General features: G+C 46.1%; 1 protein-coding gene across 3 annotated transcripts in view; it reads left to right on the forward strand.

The window, feature by feature from the left end:
- Positions 1–1,407: 1,407 nt before the first annotated feature.
- LOC105491280 (zinc and ring finger 1) overlaps positions 1,408–19,590 on the forward strand; it is a 112,532-nt gene continuing 94,349 nt past the window's right edge. For 2 of the 3 annotated variants that reach the window (XM_011757514.3, XM_011757513.3), the window contains exon 1: positions 1,418–2,474. In XM_011757514.3, coding sequence (XP_011755816.1) covers positions 2,051–2,474 — 424 coding nt within the window. In that variant the 5' untranslated portion in view covers positions 1,418–2,050. Of the gene's footprint in view, positions 2,475–19,590 lie in introns of all 3 variants that reach the window. The other variant, XM_011757512.3, reaches the window with a different exon arrangement.

The raw sequence follows: 19,590 nt of genomic DNA on the forward strand, positions 1-19,590 counted from the left end.
CCGTGCCCCCCGCCCCACTCCGTCTCCTAGAGTGCTGGGATTACAAGCGAGTCACCATGTCCTGGCCTGATTTTCAAATTTTTAACAGACTTTTACTCAGGAGGCTGAAGCAGGAGAATTGCTTGAACCTGGAAGGCGGAGTTTGTCCAGCCTGGGCTACAGAGCAAGACTCCATCTCAAAAAAAAAAGAGAAAGAAAGAAAGAAAGGAAAAGAAAAACAGGCCAGGTGTGGTGGCTCACGCCTGTAATTCTAACACTTCGGGAGGCCAAGGCCGGTGGATTACCTGAGGTCAGGAGTTCAAGACCAGCCTGGCCAATATGGTGAAACCCTGTCTCTACTAAAAATACAAAAAATTAGCCGGGTGCAGTGACACGTGCCTGTAATCCCAGCTACTCAGGAGGCTGAGGCAGGAGAATCGCTTGAACCTGGGAGGCGGAGGTTGCGATGAGCCGAGATTAGGCCACTCCACTCCAGCCTGGGTGACAGAGTGAGATTACGTCTCAAAAAAAAAAAAAAAAGAAAAAAAAGAAAAAGAAAAACAATTGTTCACTGAATGAATGTGAATATAGGAGAGAAAGACGGACTGAGGTATCAAAGGAACCCTCCCTTGCAAAATGATGCAGGCTTGGTCAACAATACACCTATTGAGTACCCACCGTGTCCTTGGCCGCGGTGTAGGCCGAAACACAGAACATGGTAAACAAAACAGGGCTCCAACCTTGGACAGAAGGTTTCTATAATCACTTCTAGCTACGTTGTTCTATTTCCATATCCATATCTATTCACATTTTATGGTACCTCTATTGATTCTGAAAATTACATTTTAGCTAAGGAATCTACTCATTTGCTTAAGCCCAAAATAGGAAGTTCTGACCTAGTGTCAGCAACACTCCGGATTCACAAGTGTCCCCATGGCGCTGTTTACCCCCAAATAGCTAAACCCCGCCAAATGTTGAGATTCCGGACCTGAGGGGTGCTTGGATGGGGAACCCCCGAAAGAATGGCCATCACGTCCACCAGAGGGTGCTGTGGGGGCAAATTTGTGCCAGGAGGGGAGCTCGACTGGTGACCCTCAGAGCCAGGTAGGCGTAAGGAGTAAATCTCCTTCTTCCCGGTGTTTCCTTCCCACCCCCTCGAACCATTGCTGCCCCTCCCCCATACGTGGTTCCCCCTGAATAATTTGCCATTTTCGGGGACTTAAGAAGTGTTTGCTTTTCAAAGACATCTGGTTTCTGTGGCTAACGCCCAGTGGCTCAGGCCGCCCAGGTCACAGGCCGGCCGGGGGCGGGCGGTGGGTGGGGACTGCTGGGGCGTCAGCTGCCCGGGCGCCGCAGGGGCCGCGAAAGGGTTAACCCGACGGGGGGAGGGGGAGGGGGCGCAGGCCGCGCCTGCGCTCTGCCGCCCTCCATTGTCTCCACGGCGGCCAGGAGCGCCGGCAAGCGCTGCCCGGGACCGAGCGGGGTGGCGCGGCTGGCGGGGCCGGCGGCGACTGAAGCGAGAGCGCGACACGACGCGACCGCGGCTTCCCGAGCTGCGCCTGGCCGCCCAGCGCCGCGGCCCGCCCGAGGCCTGGAGAGGTCCGGGCCGCCGTCCATGGTCGCGGCGTCCTGAGGCGGGGGACGCGCCTGGCGCCCCCGGTCCTCCTCCTCCTCCCGCGGGGCGGGCGGCCTCCTCCGGCGCCTCCCCGCGCCCGCCTGCCTCTCGCCGCCGCCTCCCTCCCTCCTTCCCTGCGGCTCCCCCGGCTTTCGGAGCCCGGGGGCGGCCTGTGGCGCGCGGAGCCCGCGCCGGACTGCGCCTCTTTGGACCTTGAGGGGAAACATGCGTTTGGCTTGGATCGTTTGAAATTCTGAGTTTGGGATCCCCGCCCGCCCGCCTGCCTCTTCCGCCCCGCGGGTTTTTTCCTTTTTTCTTTTGCTTTTTTCTTTTCTCCCTTCGGGTCTCCTTTTTGACTCCCTCCCCCTTTATGCTCGCCCAGCCCTCCCCCCGCTGCTGAGAAGTGGGGGAGGGTCTCGGCCTCCAGGTTCCCGCCCCACCGGGGCCCGGGCGAGCATGGGGGGCAAGCAGAGCACGGCGACCCGCTCCCGGGGCCCCTTCCCGGGGGTCTCCACCGATGACAGCGCCGTGCCGCCGCCGGGAGGGGCGCCCCATTTCGGGCACTACCGGACGGGCGGCGGGGCCATGGGGCTGCGCAGCCGCTCGGTCAGCTCGGTGGCAGGCATGGGCATGGACCCCAGCACAGCAGGGGGGGTGCCCTTTGGCCTCTACACCCCCGCCTCCCGGGGCACCGGCGACTCTGAGAGGGCGCCCGGCGGCGGAGGGTCCGCGTCCGACTCCACCTATGCCCATGGCAATGGTTACCAGGAGACGGGCGGCAGTCACCATAGAGACGGGATGCTGTACCTGGGCTCCCGAGCCTCGCTGGCGGATGCTCTACCTCTGCACATCGCACCCAGGTGGTTCAGCTCGCACAGTGGTGAGTCCACGGTGGTGGAGGCCTCGGAGGGAGGGCGCGCCGGGGCGCCCCAAGCCTTCGCGCGCGTGCCAAGGTTTGGGAATATAGTGCACGACCGGGATCTGTCTGCCTTCCCTTTGGTTCCCGATGCCAAGGGATGAATGGGATACCTACCCTCTGGAAACTAGGCTTTCTGCAAGGTTGCGGAGCCTGGCGATGTAGGACTCCCGGCGTGTGTTCACTTGTGGAAGGGCAGAGCGAAGCCTACCTATTGGAGTCCCATTTATTGGCATCTCCCTTCTCAGAGAAGCGGTCTTCTCTGGCTGAGAGCAAGTCAGCCTGGGTGCTTCCATTCTGCCACTGCAGCACTGTGCCTGCCTCACCAGTAACGGAGAGATGGAGCCAGTTGGAGCAAGCAGTGTCTCCAAAACAGAGAGTATGAAAATGAAATAAAATTAGGGGCGAGTGATGCCTGGATTAGGGCTCTCACTCTTGCTGGGAGAGAGAGGTGCCCAGTTTTGCCACCCTGCTGGAGATCTGTTTGAAATGTTTAAAATGGAGCAGCCGGCAGGCGGCTGGCATAGACAGGTGTGGCTGCTGTACGGAGGGCCCAGCCGGCGAGTCTCGCGGGGGCTTTGCAGGACCAGGGCTCTGGTCACCCGTACTGCATGCAGCAGACTTGGCTCCACGACTCTCACCTCCCTCCATCTTTTTTCTTCTGCTCCATGCTAAGTGCTTGGTCTTCCCGTGAATCTGCATGTTTTTGTAACAGGGAGCCTGTCAAGGTGGGGCATTATTGCCTGACTGTTGGCACATGACTGGGGGAAAGGAGGATTCAGAGAATCTGGATGAATTCATTTTATGAACTTCTGGTGACAGGCCAGCAAAAGGTTGGAGGGGGATTTCCCAGGCTCCTACTGGGAGGGCTAAAAAGGCCTGGCAGGAGGAAAACAGGTCTGTCTGCTAGGTCAGGCTTCTAGAAAATTGGCCAAAAGGTGTGTGGGGCCGCTGTTTGCTAATTGGCAAGTTGAGTGAATAAGTTACATCTTAAGTTTCTTTTGGGTGAGTTGGGAAAATTTAGATATTGTGTAGGGGAAAGATTGCTCCTGCCTTTAGGGTACTTTATGGAGGGTAATATCTCGTGGATCACTGTTTTACCTACTGTGAAATAGGGTTGACTTTTGGGGTATCGCTTTCCCCCTCCCTGCAAATATCCTGGGGTTTGTTTTCATTTGGTTCGGTTTTTTGTCAATTCTATAAACTATGTGAAATAGAGTTGGGGGACGAACTGTTAGTGACTAATTTAGGGTAACCCTTAGAAGTAGCTTGTGAATTGTTAGGATGATATTTTAATCTCTGAACAGACCTCTGGATATCATTGGAGCTTTTCTGACCTCATCGAACTCTGACCTGAATGAGATGCAAAACATGATTGCCTTTGGCTCTTTCAGGCATTTGATCAAAATTAGGCATTTTGAAATTAATAATCTTTCCTATGAAATTTAGTTCAGAGAGTTAGCCATATTTTTGAGATGACTGGTTAGGTGTTTAAAAGAACTGTAATGAGCATCTGGTTTTGAACTTAAAAGCACTATACGAAGTTTCTCTAAAATCACAGAATTTTGTGTGTTGAAAAACATGAGATATGTAGGGAGGAAGAAAGGGAGTTTTTTGTTTTTTTTTTTGCTGAAATTTCTTCAGTCTGTCTCTTACTAAAAATTTATTTATTATGCTACTGCCAGGTTCCATGCTAAAGTTATGAGCTTATAATTGGATTCCAGAATTTCAGTCCTAAGCTGTGAAAGCTTATTTTTTTTCATCCTGTTATGGTGAGAGTAGGGAGAGCCACTGAACTGTGGGGACAGGAAAGTTGGAGCACATTAATCCTTTGGGGAAGGGTGTCAAAAGCGTGTATGGGAGGCTGCTATTAATATTGTAGGTAATCTGTTCCTTACTGTGTAGGACCATCATGTCCTTCTGCAAGACATTGAGCATGCCTGGCCCCACCTACTAAATGCTGATAGCATCCAGCAGTTCAGTGTGTCACCCCAAAATGTCCCCAAGAACTCCCAAATGCCCTCTGGGGTGTGGGTGGTATCACTCTGGTTGAGAACCACTGCTTTAGGGATTCATTCTTTTATTTACATAAAGTCATTAACTTTTCCTGTGCAGTTCATTTGAGATGAACCTTCGTGTGCAGCATCGGTTCCATCTCACCTGAAACAGACCATGGGATCTTCCAGGACATGTTTCCTCTGTTGCTCATTGCTGCAAGAAGCAAAACTTGTTTCTGCTTTGGAGCCTTTGAGTAAGGTCTAAGCGGCTTTTGCTGTTGTGTTGTAAGATTAGAAGGGTAAAGATTTTGGAGCACAATTGATTAGATGCCTGGAAGTTGATATGATGCGTTTCGTTGTGTTTTCAAGGTGCTCTTGCAACTCTTCATGGGTACAGAAAACAGTTGTCAGTGAAATACATGGGGGAGTTCAGTGTATCCGAGGCCATCTCAGAGAGCGTGGGCTTAGGCTGAGTCTAGAGGTAGAATACGGAAGAGCCCTGGTCCCAGCTCCTCCTCTGAGCAGCTGTGACCTTGGGCAAGATATATCCCCTCTCTGGAGCCTCATCTTTGTCGTTTTTAAGATAGTTGTGGTCATCCTCATGAGCTCCAGCCTTGCTCCGCAAATCCCGGGAGAGGAAGCTCTGTGGTCACATTTGTCTTCTCTAGGTTCCTGGCTTCCCTGTGCTGTGACCCCCACGTATCCCATTCCCTATGCCTGGAGTGCTTTTCTGTCCATTCTTCACACGCAATCCTCTTTCTGATCCCTTAGGGCTTAGAGACCACTCTTAAAAATTGGCCCCTCCTGTTATTCTCTCCAGTCACTCACTTGTTACCTTAATCATTCTTTTTTTTTTTTTTTTTTTTGAGACGGAGTTTCACTCTTGTTGCCCAGGCTGGAGTGCAGTGGCAGGACTTCAGCTTACCGCAGCCTCCGCCTCCCGGGTTCAAGCAATTCTCCTGCCTCAGCCTCCGGAGTAGTTGGGATTACTGGCATGCGCCACCACGCCTAATAAGCTTGGGGCTAATTTTGCATTTTTAGTAGAGATGGGGGTTTCTCCATGTTTATCAGGCTGGTCTCAAACTACCGACCTCAGGTGATCTGCCTGAACCGGCCTCCCAAAGTGCTGGGATTACAGGCGTGAGCTACTGCGCCCTGCACCTTAATCATTCTTTTTTTTTTTTTTTTTTTTTTTTTTTGAGACGGAGTCTCACTGTGTCACCCAGGCTGGAGTGCAGTGGCGCGATCTCGGCTCACTGCAAGCTCCGCCTCCCGGGTTTACGCCATTCTCCTGCCTCAGCCTCCGAGTAGCTGGGACTACAGGCGCCCGCCACCTCGCCTGGCTAGTTTTTTGTATTTTTAGTAGAGACGGGGTTTCACCATGTTAGCCAGGATGGTCTCGATCTGCTGACTTCGTGATCCACCCGCCTCGGCCTCCCAAAGTACTGGGATTACAGGCTTGAGCCACCGCGCCCGGCCAATCATTCTTAACATACTTTGTAAACATTTTATCTTTTACATTTTTTGCGTACAGTTTGCCTAAAGTCTAAGCTCCATGAGAGCAGGACTGTGTTCCTTGATCTCTGCTGTGGGTCCTGCACTGTGCCTTCCTCTCACATTTTTTGAGTACCTGAATTTGAGTGCTTTATGTTCATCATCTCACTTAATCATCACTATAACTCTATGAAGTAAGACTGTTCTCCCCTACCCCCATTGTACAGGTAAGGAAACAGGTTTGGGGGAGATTAAGGAACTCACACAAGATCAGGCAGTTAGTAGGTGGTGGAGATGGGATCGGAATGCAGGTTGGCTGGTGCCAGAACCTGGGCTCTTAACCAGTACCCTCTTCTGCCTCTTATCTGAAAACATTAGGAAGTCGCGTGGTGTCCTGGAGATTGTGCTGGCCTGCCAGTCAGAGTGCTGGGCCCATTTCCTGGTTAGACAGCTGATTAGCTGCATGATCTGTGACCTTGGGCAAGCGAGTCATTTAACCTCAGTCACAATTTATTCATCAGTAAAATGGAGAAGACACCTGTCCTGCTTACCTCTCAGAGTCATGGTGAGGGTCTCATGAGATAATGTGCACAAAAGCCAAAGGACATCTAAATGGAGAGTGGTGGAGTTCCAATGGGGGCACTCTCTTATAGTTGTCTGCCTTCAGTCACCTCAGATTTTTTTTTTTTCTTTTCTTTTTTTTTTTTTTTTTTTTTTGAGACGGAGTCTCGCTGTGTCCCCCAGGCTGGAGTGCAGTGGCGCGATCTCGGCTCACTGCAAGCTCCACCTTCCGGGTTTACGCCATTCTCCTGCCTCAGCCTCCGAGTAGCTGGGACTACAGGCGCCCGCCACCACGCCCGGCTAGTTTTTTGTATTTTTAGTAGAGACGGGGTTTCACCATGTTAGCCAGGATGGTCTCGATCTCCTGACTTCGTGATCCACCCGCCTCGGCCTCCCAAAGTACTGGGATTACAGGCTTGAGCCACCGCGCCCGGCCTAGATTTTTTTTTTTTCTTTTGAGACAGGGTCTCATTCTCTTACCCAGGCTGGAGTGCAGTGGCAGGATTGTAGCTCACTGCAGTCTCAGACTCCTGGGCTCAGATGATCCTCCCAGCTTGGCTTCCCAAAGTGCTGGGACTACAGGCATGAGCCACCATGCCTGGCCTAATCGTCTCAGAATTTGATGGGTGGAGAGGTTTACAGCTGTGCTAGCTGTAGCCCCCAAATGGAATCTGGTTCTGTGTCCTAAAGTCTGACCTGCATTGGTGGGCTGCTTTTACTCATAATGCCGCCGATAAGGGCTGCTTTCTAGAAGCAGAGTGAGTCCCTTCCATTCCACGTTAAAATGTAAGTTTTGCTGTAACTCCTGATGGCTGCCTCGGTACTATTCTGGAGGTCTGGTCATTCTCTTTCAGTAGTTCTGTTTGTCTCAGAGTATAGATTTCCAAATGTGGGATACAAAACATGCAGGATTCACCATGTTGAAAGAAGTTGCTGTTTTCTAGGTTCTACTATAAAAGGGCTGGCCATTGAGGGCTTCACTTCAACTTCCTAGTCATATGTGTGTGTGTGTGTATATATATATGTGTATATACACACACATTCAGAAAAGTCTAAACTGTTCTTTATTGTCATCAAGCCATCAACTGAGACTGATACAAGGTGATTGTGTTTTGTTTTTGTTATTTTATTTTTTTTTTGAGACAGGATCTTGCTCTGTCACCCAGGCTGGAGTGCCATGGTGTAATCATGGCTCACTGTAGCCTCAAACTCCTGGGCTCAAGCCATCTTCCCACCTCAGCTTCCAGAGTAGTTGCGACTTAGGTGCACATCACCACGCCTGGCTAATTTTTATACAATCTTTTGTAGAGATGAGGTCTCACTGTGTTGCCTAGGCTGGTCTCAAACTCTGGGCTTTAAGCAATCCTCCCACCTCAACCTCCCAAGGTATTGGGATTATAGGCATAAGCCACCATGCCTAGCCCAAGGTGCCTTTTAATAAGTCTTTGAACATGCTAGCAGGATATCTCTTGGGTTCTATTTTGCTGCCACTGTAGGGTTCTCAAGTGATTTAATTTTCTTTTATTGTTAGCTAATGGGGGAGAGTTGCCAGCTCCTTTGGAGTGGATCAGAAAGCCTTTGTGCCCTGCCATAGGTGTGCCTGAAGTAATGGGCCTTCACCTGGTTTCTGGAGAAGGAAAAGCATTCTGTGGTCTCCAGAGAGCATGATGGGTCTCCTGCCCTACAAAACTTGTATTGTTAATGAAAACTTTTTTAAAAAAGCAGAATTTTTAGCTCTTTATTACCATGAGGGCTTATTTGCTTAAAATAGAAGTTACCCCGAGGCAAAGATAACTTTCTTGAAGGTCATAGTTAACTCTTGCTTACTGAGGTTTGAATGGTGTTGTAAGAAACAGTGGCTTAGCTCTTAAAGCATTTGTTTTATGGGATATGTACATTTTGATCTTAAACAAGGATGCGCCTCAATATGTCATGTCACAAGGAATACTTTGAGTTAGGCCACTCTTAGCCAAAGAAAGGAAGCAAGCTCTAGTTCCTTTCGGGAAAAGGAACATGCTTTGTATTTTACATATTTGGTATTCACCCCAAGCATATTGGGCACAGAAATTTGAGTGTAGTAGTTCCTCCTTATCCAAAGGGGATTCGTTCCAATACCCCCAGTGGATGCCTGAAACTGTGGATAGTACCTAACCTGAACCCTATATCTACTGTGTCTTTTCCTGTATATACATACTTTTGATAAAGTTTTATTTATAAATCAGGCACAATAAAAACTCAATAGCTGTAACTAATAATAGAACAATTATAACAATATGCTATGATAAAAGTTATATGAATGTGTTTTCTCTCTCCCTGTCTCAAAGTACAGTCATGCATTGCTTAATGATAGGGATACTTTCTGAGAAATGGGTCATTAAGGGATTTTGTCACTTGGCAAACATCTTAGGGCGTACTTAACACGGACCTAGGTAGTATAGCCTGCTACATACCTAGATTATATGTTGCTCCTAGTGCTCCTAGGCTACCAACCTGTGCAACATGTAATTGTGCTGAACACTGTTGGCAATTGTGATACAGTTGTAAGTATTTGTGTGTCTAAACATAGAAAAGGTGCAGTATATAGTCTTACGGGACCACCATCACGTATGCAGTTGGTTGTTGACCCATGCATGTTGGGCGGTGCATGAAGGTATCTTAATATTTCAGACCTCTGTTGACCACTGGTAACTGAAACTATGTAAAGTGAAGCCTTGGACAAGGGGTACTGCTCTATACCCAATTATAAAACTAAGCTTCAATTTTGACAGTTTCAAAATTGGAAAAACTTCGTAGGGAAATGGTGGTAACTTAAATGGGATATTGATTCTGCTCCTCCTTATCCTCAGGTAGGGGTGTTTTTAATGACAGTGGATCACTGAGGTTGTGGTTCTAGAATCTTGAAGTTAGCTCAAAACCTAAATCTTAACCTCAGTCAGTCAGTTATTGACTGATTGATTGATTGATTGAGACAGAGTCTCACTCTGTCACCCAGGCTGGAGTGCAGTGGCGCGATCTCAGCTCACTGCAACATCCGCCTTCCAGGTTCAAGTGATTCTTCTGCCCCAGCCTCGCAAGTAGCTGGGATTACAGGCATGCACCACCATGCCTGACTAAGTTTTGTATTTTTAGTAGAGACAGGGTTTCACCATGTTGGCCAGGCTGGTCTCAAACTCCTGACCTCGGGTGATCTGCCTGCCTCAGCCTCCCAGAGTGCTGGCATTATTATAGGCATGAGCTATTGCGCCTGGCCACCTCAGTCTTTTAGGATGATGGTTACAAATAAATTTCAGTCTGTTTCTTTTCCAGGCTTTCTCATGGCCTAGTCTGAATCAGATGGTTCATAGTAATTACCATGGATTTAGTCTTGAGTGTGAGAAGGGGATTCTTAGAGACCCAGCAGTTTCACTTCTTTTTTTTTTTTTTTTTTTGAGACGGAGTCTAGCTCTGTTGCCCAAGCTGGAGTGCAGTGGCCGGATCTCAGCTCACTGCAAGCCCCGCCTCCCGGGTTCACGCCATTCTCCTGCCTCAGCCTCCCGAGTAGCTGGGAGTACAGGCGCCCGCCACCTCGCCCGGCTAATTTTTTTTGTATTTTAGTAGAGACGGGGTTTCACCGTGTTAGCCAGGATGGTCTCGATCTCCTGAACTCATGATCCGCCCGTCTCGGCCTCCCAAAGTGCTGGGATTACAGGCTTGAGCCACCGCGCCCGGCCCAGTTTCACTTCTGAATCTTAGGTTCTCACTTGAACACAGGTTTATCCTTGAATCCAGCAGTTGGGTTGTTTTTTTTTTTTTGAGACGGAGTCTCGCTCTGTCGCCCAGGCTGGAGTGCAGTGGCCGGACCTCAGCTCACTGCAAGCTCCGCCTCCCGGGTTCCCGCCATTCTCCTGCCTCAGCCTCCCGAGTAGCTGGGACCACAGGCGCCCGCCGCCTCGCCCGGCTAGTTCAGCAGTTGGGTTTCTGTCCTTTATATATATATATTTTAGACAGGGTCTCGCTCAGTTCAGGCCGGAGTGCAGTGGCACGATCATGGCTCACTGCAGCCTCAGCCTGTAGGGCTGAAGCGTTCCTCCTTCCTCAGCCTCCTGAGTAGCTGGGACTACAGGCATATGCCGCTACACCTGGCTAATTTTTAATTTTGTGTAAATGGGGTCTCCATTTGTTGCCCAGGCTGGTCTTAAACTCCTGGGCTCCAGCGATCCTCCTGCCTCAGCCTCCTAAAGTGCTGGGATTACAGGTGTGAGCCACCATGCCAGACCCCAAATTTAATCCTAAAACAGCAGCTGAAATAGTTTCTAGACTGATGAGACTGTTTACCTTGAGACCTCCCTAGAACTGTTAGTCTCGAACACACAGCTTTCCTCTGTTGGGAGAAAGGGGGAAGGAAGAGTTCACTGGATCCCTGTAAACTCCAAGTTAGGGGAGGCATGATGAGAATTTATAGTGCACTCGTGGATCTATAACAAGAAGGAGGCAGATACAGCAAGAGCTCTCCTGATTTCTGTGAATGATTCGAAAGGGTTCTTAAACTTAATGGTGCCCAGTATTCTCTAGGGAGGTAGTTAACAATGCAGATGACTGGACCCCACTCCCAGAATTCACTAGAGCTGGAGACCCGAGAATCTAAGTTTTTAACAAATGAACCTGAAAGCAAGTGAGAAGAACTTCTGCATCTGAAACTCAACTCCACCAAGCATTTAGTTTTTCTCTCCCCAAACACAGAAATAAACTCTGAATCCTTTTTTGATGTATTCATTGGCTTTCTTTTTATTTATTTTTTCTTCTTATTTTTCTTTAGAGAAAGGTTTTTCTTCTCTTGCCCAGGCTGGAGTGCAATAGCAAGATCACGCTCTCTGCAGCCTGGAACCCCTGGTCTCAAGCAATTCTCACGCCTTAGCCTTTGGAGTACTGGGACTACAGATGCTATGCTACCATGCCCAGATAACTTTTTTCCTTTTTTTTTTTTTTTTTTTTTTTTGGTAGAGAAGTTGGTCTCACCATGTTGCCCAGGCTGCTCTTGAACTCCTGGCCTCAAGTGAGCCTTCCGCCTCAGCTTCCCAAAGTACTGGGATTATAAGTGTGAAGCCACTGTGCCTGGCCTTTATTTTCAGAATTTCTAGTCAGATATTTGCTAAGCAATCTCTACAGCTCCCAGAGGGTAGGTTCAACCAGGAACAACATTGTTGGCTATTTGATGGTTTTCTTTTACATGGGACTAAGCATTATTGCCTGCATATAGGCCCAAGCCAATTCGCCTTGGTCTGAGAATTGAATTTGCTCTGAACAGAAGGTAATTGTGTCAGTGTCTGCTCTCCTTCTGGACTTGTCTTCCTCCTGACTTTTCTTCTTTGGCTGCTGGTGCTACAGAAGGGCTTCCTGAGTTACCCTCTTTCCTACATCCCCAGCCAGGCAGCTAGACAAGTCAAGAGCTTAGGATGAATCCAGGCTTTAAAGAGGTTGGAAGACCTGTTTTTCCTTTTCTCTGACTGACCTAAAAATATAAGACTTTTTTTTCTTTGTGTGTGACGATCTGTTGAACAAAAACATTCATTTATTCCATTGATAGCCTCTGGGATACCAGGACCTATGGTAGGTGCTGAGAATATATACATTTATTATAGAGCGATTAACTTATTGTTTCCAAGAATCTTTGCTTCCTCACTCCTTAAGAGTCTGTATATTTTAGCTTCTGGGAGATTTCACCTTTTCATCAGCTCCTCTGTTGAATAAACAGATAAAAGTAGGTGTTTGTCCATGAGGCTGCAGCGAGGGTATATACTTCTTCTCTTCACTCATTTTTTTCCAAAGCCCTAATTCTGGGTTGGGGCAGGTGATCTTTTCTTTGTGGTTCCAGCCAAGAACCCACCAAGAAATTCCTCATATGTCTTAGTACAAGGGATCCTCTGTCCTCTCAGTGAGAATATCGAAGGAAAAAGTGATTTTCAAACTATTCATCTGCATTTTTGATTTCAGTATCTTTGTCATCCCTAGAGCCACTTTTCTTTCTGGTCATTGAACACTATTTTCTAGAAGCATGATTCACCACTTTTTAAATCTGTCTCTGTAAAATTTATCCCAAGCCACAAATACCCAGAAGGAAATTTCCTCCTTGGTATTATAAGTCTATGTCTCTGAGCTTCATAACATCTACACTTCTGTGCTGGCTCCCCTCTCCCCCACCTCCCCAGTTTTTTTTTTTTTAAACTGTCATAAAATATATGTAACAATTTACTATCTTAACCGTTTTTAAGTGTACAGTTTTGTGATACTCTAAATACTGCATGTAAGTGGACTCATACAGTGTTTGTCTTTTTGTGGCTGTCCTATTTCACTTAGCATAATGTCCTCAAGGTTCATCCACATTGTAGCATGTTTCAGAATTTCCTTTCTTGTAAAGGTTGAATCGTATTCCATTGTCTGTCTCCCACATTTCACTTTCCATTCATCTGTTGCTGGACACTTGGGTTGCTTCCACATTTTAGCTGTTGTAAATAGCTGTAATTCATTGTTAGAAATGTGAATTTCTTAATATCTCTTCAGGACCCTGCTTTCAGTCCTTCGGAGGATATACCCGGAAGTGGAATTGCTCCATCATTTGGTGATTCTATTTTTAATGTTTTGAGGAACCACCATACTGTTTTCTACAGCAGCTGCACCATTTTATATTCCTACCAACAGTGCACAGGCTTCCAGTTTCTCCACATCCTTGCTAATACTTGTTATTTTCTGTTTCTTTTTTTTTTTTTTTAGTAGTAGCCATCTTAATGGATGTGAGGTAGTATCCCATAGTTTTCATTTGCATTTCTCTAATGATTAGTGATGTTGAGGATCTTTTCATGTGTTTATTGGCCATTTGTATATCTTTTTTGGAGAAATACCTATTTGTATATGCACGTTTGAATCAGGTTGCTTTTTTCTTTCTTTCTTTTTTTTTTGATACGGAGTTTTGCCCTGTTGCCCAGGCTGAAGTGCAGTGGTACAGTCTCAGCTCACTGCAACCTTCACCTCCCAGGTTCAAGTGATTCTCCTGCCTCAGCCTCCAGAGTAGCTGGGATTATAGGCGCCTGCCATCATGCCCGGCTAATTTTTGTATTTTTAGTAGAGACTGGTTTTCATCATATTGGCTAGGCTGGTCTGGAACTCCTGGCCTCAGGTGATACACCCGCCTTAGTCTCCCAAAGTGCTGGGATTACAGGTGTGAGCCACCGCCCCCAGCCTGGGTGGTTTTTTTCTTTATTGTTGATTTTAGTGTAGTTTTAAGAAACTTTTTAAAGCCTTGTTTATGATAGCCAACACTGTAATGTATTCCCCTCGGGAATAAGTAATAAATCTGTGTTATATTTGAGTACATTTTGCTCAAAATAAAGAATTTAATGAATTGTTTCATGCCGAGAGATTTTATGAGTACTTTGGCTCTTGGTAGTGCCTTACTTTCAGAAGCATAATTTTTGGAGAAATTTCACCTCGTATTTAGGTATGTATGGTCTCTCATCTTGGTCTTGGTGAATCAGACTTGTCATAGCAGTGCTCCAGCTTTCTTGTTGGTAGTAGCTTGAGCCCTCTGAAAAGTAATTAATCCATACTTCATGAAGAGTTGTTCTGAAATTAGTCACCTCTGTACCTTTTTTTTTTTTTTTTTTTTTTGAGGAGTCTCGCTCTGTCATCAGGCTGGAGTGCAGTGGCACGATCTCCACTCACTGCAACCTCTGCCTCCCAGGCTCAAGCAGTTCTCTTGCTTCAGCCTCCCAAGTAGCTGGAATTACAAGCGTGTGCCACCACAGCCGGCTAATTTTGTATTTTTGTATTTTTAGTAGAGATGGGGTTTCGCCATTTGGCCAGGCTGGTCTTGAATTCCTGACCTCAAGTGATCCGCCTGCCTTGGCCTCCCAAAGTGCTGGGATTGCAGGCGTGAGCCACCATGCCCGGCTAGGAGAAGCTTTTTTTTTTTTTTTTTTTTTTTTTTGAGACGGAGTCTTGCTCTGTCGCCCAGGCTGGAGTGCGGTGGCCGGATCTCAGCTCACTGCAAGCTCCGCCTCCCGGGTTCACGCCATTCTCCTGCCTCAGCCTCCCGAGTAGCTGGGACTACAGGCGCCCGCCACCTCGCCCGGCTAGTTTTTTGTATTTTTTAGTAGAGACGGGGTTTCACCGTGTTAGCCAGGATGGTCTCGATCTCCTGACCTCGTGATCCGCCCGTCTCGGCCTCCTAAAGTGCTGGGATTACAGGCTTGAGCCACCGCGCCCAGCCCAGGAGAAGCTTTAACCTGGATTCAGGAACAGAGGTAGGAAAACCCAAGATCACAGGCCTCATCTGACATGGTCATTTTGCCCATACTTCTTAGCTTTTTGGAGATCTTTTCATTTGTTTCCATCTTAAATAACTTTTTCCCTGTGGAGAAGGTGCCTTTTTTGGAGAGAACCATTAAGATTCTTTTATCCTGCTGCCTGCCTTAGTATTCTGGGAATTCTACAAGGATTTGGGGGAGCCCTTGGGATTCCAACCTAACAAATTAGTTTTCTGTAATATTGTTCTAGTCCATTTATATTGTGTAAACGATCTAAATGGTGTAACACCATTTAGGCTCAAAAATATAACAGCAATTTAAGTCAGCTTTTCAAAGAAACTTTTATTTTTTAATTAAAAACAAACTTTTTTCAGAGACAGGGTCTCACTGTGTTGCCCAGGCTGGACATGAACTCCTGGGCTTAAGACATCCTCCCACCCTAGCCTCCTGAGTAGCTAGGACTGTGGGCACACATTACCACGCCTGGCCAAAGACACTTTTTTATAGCTCTGCCTGCTGCTATAACAAGTGTCCCTAAATACCCATGTACATCATATATTATTAGATTTCCTCAACTCTGGTTAGCTATGACTGAAACATTCATGCCATTGCAGCCAGTGCCCTGGAAAGCTATAAGCAAGTCTTAAGACCTGTGATGAGGGCTGACTTGCAAGCTAGCTGCCGTCCATCTTAATATCTGACGAGCCCAGTCATGTTGGCTGTGTTTAATTCATCCATTTCCTTCCTACTTTCTCAACCCAGAGGCCAAGTGCAGCACAAAAGGATAGTGAATCTAAATGTCTCCAGTATTTTGAGATATAGGAATCTCCTATGAAGTGGCAGACCTTTGAGAAATAGTATTATGAGCTGTTCTGTTTTGCTGTGGCTTTGGAAAACCTTTGGATTCCTCTACTGAAAATTTGTTTGAAAAAAAAAAATCTTTTTAATGAAACAGTGTGAGTCACAAAGCAGCCACCCCTTCTCATAATAGCATTTCTCACCAGGGGAATTTTTGGTAGCTGTTGGGGGAGGGATTTGAGTAGGTTGTGGATGATAAATCCCTTGGGGGGAACATAACCAAAGGCTGCCATATCAGAACACTGGTGCTTTCCATGCTGACACCAAGCCCTGAATTCAAAGTGCAGGACAGCAGAATAGAACAGAGAAGGCTGTGCCCAGTGAATTGCTGCAGTAGCATGACCAGTGAGACTGGAGTTTCAATTAAAACACCGTTGTAGTGTAAAAGGATCATGAGATGGAGGGAGGCCTTGAGTTAGAGAGCCGGAAGCCATTTATAGGCAGAACATCAGCTTTCTGGATTAAAGAATGGCTGTGGACGTAATGATGAGCATCTAGAGGTCATGGGGAATTTCTTTACTGTCTGTGCCCCCCTTTTCTATGTGGTCAGCTTGGTGCTTGGCAGTGATCATGGCACACTTTACAGAGAGTGGATTCATGTAAGGTCATCTTCGCTCTTCTAAGATTTTAGGTCTAAAGCATTTAGAGTGCCTCCCAGAGGAAACGCCACCCAGTCAGCCTCCTTGTGGGATAGTGAAAAGGAAACATTTAGGGATACTGAGAGCTTAGAACAAGCCAGGATTATGATATAAAATCTCAGCTGCCTGTCTTAAACTTTTCTGCCAACCTAGCCTGAGTTTTAACTGTTTTTAACTTCATTGATTTACAGTTTCTCGGGACTCATGTCTGAACCAGTATCTTACGTAAGCTACAGACAGGGGGAAAGGCTGAAAGGTTATTAGAAATGTGTTAAGATTTGCTTTCCTTTGGAAAGTCATGGCTGTCTTCTGTGTTTTCCTGGCTTTGTACTTTTCTTCAAAGCCTGTTACCGGTTCCAGGTCTCCAGAGCTCAATAAAGGGGAAACAGGAAGTGAGCATTTGATGCATAAGAGCCAGCAAAACATAATAAAGGGCACAGGCATGGAACCAGGAGAGAGAATTGTGGGAGAGAATTTTCTTGAAGGCATCAGGTCTGTAGGATTACAGGCATATCCTTCAACAATGACTTTTAACTCCTTCAAACAAGGAAAAAGCAATTAGGAACCTCTGTTCAGAAAGGACCAATTTTTCTTAGGTTATGTAGTAGAGGTTCAACACTTTTATATGATGGCATACAAGTAATTATAAAGTATCTTTTGACTAAGGAGTTCAGAACACTTACAGAGAAAAGTGATGATCACCTTTATAAAGGAGTAACAATTACTTCTCTCTCTTTACTTGAGGGCCCACAGGGTAAGTCTTATCATGAGTTCTAGCCTGGAGCCCTGACTCTTACTTTTTCTGTCCATTCACTTTGTTTTTGTTTTGTTTTTTGTTTTTTTGTTTTTTGTTTTTTTCGAGACAGAGTCTTGCTCTGTCACCCAGGCTGGAGTGCAGTGGCATGATCTCAGGTCACAGCAACCTCCGCCTCCCAGGTTCAAGCGATTCTCCTGCCTCAGTCTCCTGAGTAGCTGAGACTACAGGTGCATACTACCATGCCCAGCTAATTTTTGTATTTTTAGTAGAGACGGGGTTTTACCATGTTAGCCAGGTTGGTCTCAATCTCTTGACCTCATGATCCGCCCACCTTGGCCTCCCATAGTGCTGGGATTACAGGCGTGAGCCACCGAGCCCAGCCTGTCCATTCACTTTTAGTAATGAACTCTGAGTTTTAGTCCTGCGATTACTAAATGGAAAAGTCACAGAGGTTTGTGCTGTTTCAATTTTGGTTTCACTTGCACATTTCAGGAACTCAAATAGTGGTGTGACTCTGAATGGGAACTCTTTGGTGTCTTGGAATTATTATTTTTTTTTTAAATTTTTTTTTTTTTGAGATGGAGTCTCACTGTATTGCCCAGGCTAAGGGGCAGTGGTATGGTTTTGGCTCACTGCAACCTCTGCCTCCCAGGTTCGAGTAATTCTCCTGCCTCAGCCTCCCGAGTAGTTGGGAGTATAGGACACGCCACCACACCTGACTAATTTTTTGTATTTTTAGTAGAGATGGAGTTTGAACTCCTGACCTCAGATGATCCACCTGCCTTAGCCTCCCAAAGTGCTGGGATTAGAGGCGTGAGCTGCCACGCCACGCATTCAAGAGAGATAATACACTCACCTTACCAAGCAGATTATAATAACTAAAACATTACAGATATAATTGTATGTACCCTGGCCTATTCCCATTTTCTCCTTCCCTTTCCAAAGGAAACGACTGCCCTCACTCCTGTTTCTCCCGCCATATGTGTTCATGCTTTTGCTCCTTGTAGCTATCCAAAACAGCATTTGTTTTCCATAAACTTTACGTAAACTGTACAGACATGGAAGGAGAAAGATATTATGAGGTATATACTACCTCAAAATGGAGGTAGTATATAAATTCATTTTACTACTTATTGCTATAGCGCATTTATTTTCACAGCGGTACTCTATTGATCTATTTATTGATCTCTTGATCTGTTATCAATGGATATTAAAGTTATTTTTAGTTTTTGAAAATTTTGTTTCCTTACATACGTGAATGAGTTTTTCTAGGGTACATCCTTAATCATGAAATAGTGGGGTTACAGGGTGTGTGTGTGCGTGCATGTGTGTGTATATATCTTTAACTCATACATAAATATTGCCCAGTAAAACCCCAATGTACTTATACCAATTTACACTCCTGAAATAACATATTTTTGCTTGTTCTGTGTCCTTGCCAAAATTTGATATTGTCATACCTTAAGTTGTGGCAAGCTCTCGTGGGTGTAAATGGTATATTGTTGTGATTTTATTTGTTATATATTTGATAATATATATTTATCTATAATGTATTAATATTGTATGTTTAATCATTGTTTCTTCTGTGAAATACTTGTTCATGTCTGACTCATGTTCATATTGGGTGGTTTAACTGTTTCTTACTGGTTTTGTTTTGTCTGTGGATAATAATTTCTTTGTTGTCATATGTAATGTAGATGTGTCTTCTCTCAGTTTGTGGCTTATCTCTTTTATTCTTTTTGTGGTTACTTAATTTTAATATGACTGAATGTTCAAGTATTTTCTCTTATGGCTTATACATTTTATGTATTAAGAAATATTTTATTTACCTGAGGTCATAAAGATGTTATGTTTTCTTCTAAAAGTTTTAAAAATTTGCCTTTTGTATTTAAATCCTTAATCCATGGGTAATTTAAAACCAATGTTTATTGGCTGGGCACGGCAGCTCACGCCTGTAATCCCAGCACTTTGAGAGGACGGGGGCGGGGGGTGGATCACCTGAGGTCAGGAGTTCAAGACCAGCCTGACCAACATGGAGAAACCTCGTCTCTACTAAAAAAACAAAATTAGCTGGGCATGGTGGTGCATGCCTATGATCCCAGCTATTCGGGAGGCTGAGGCAGGAGAATCGTTTGAACTTGGGAGGTGGAGGTTGCAGTGAGCCGAGATTGTGCCGTTGCACTCCAGCCTGGGCAATAAGAGTGAAACTCCATCTCAAAAAAAAAAAAAAAATTATTTATTTCTTTAGTTTCAAGACAGGATCTCACTCTGTTGCCCAGGCTGGATTGTAGTGGCGCGATCTGCAGCCTGAAACTCCTGGACTCAGGTGATCCTCCCACCTCAGTCTCCTGGGTAGCTGGGACTACAGGTGCGCAACTGCCATATCCAACTAATTCATAGTACTGGGGTGATAGGTATGAGCCACAGCTCCCAGCCTATAATTAAATTTGCATGGGGCAAGATAGGGATATATTTTTCTTTTTCCATATACTAATA

Source organism: Macaca nemestrina, chromosome 18, assembly GCF_043159975.1.
Source record: "Macaca nemestrina isolate mMacNem1 chromosome 18, mMacNem.hap1, whole genome shotgun sequence".
Lineage (NCBI taxonomy): Eukaryota > Metazoa > Chordata > Mammalia > Primates > Cercopithecidae > Macaca > Macaca nemestrina.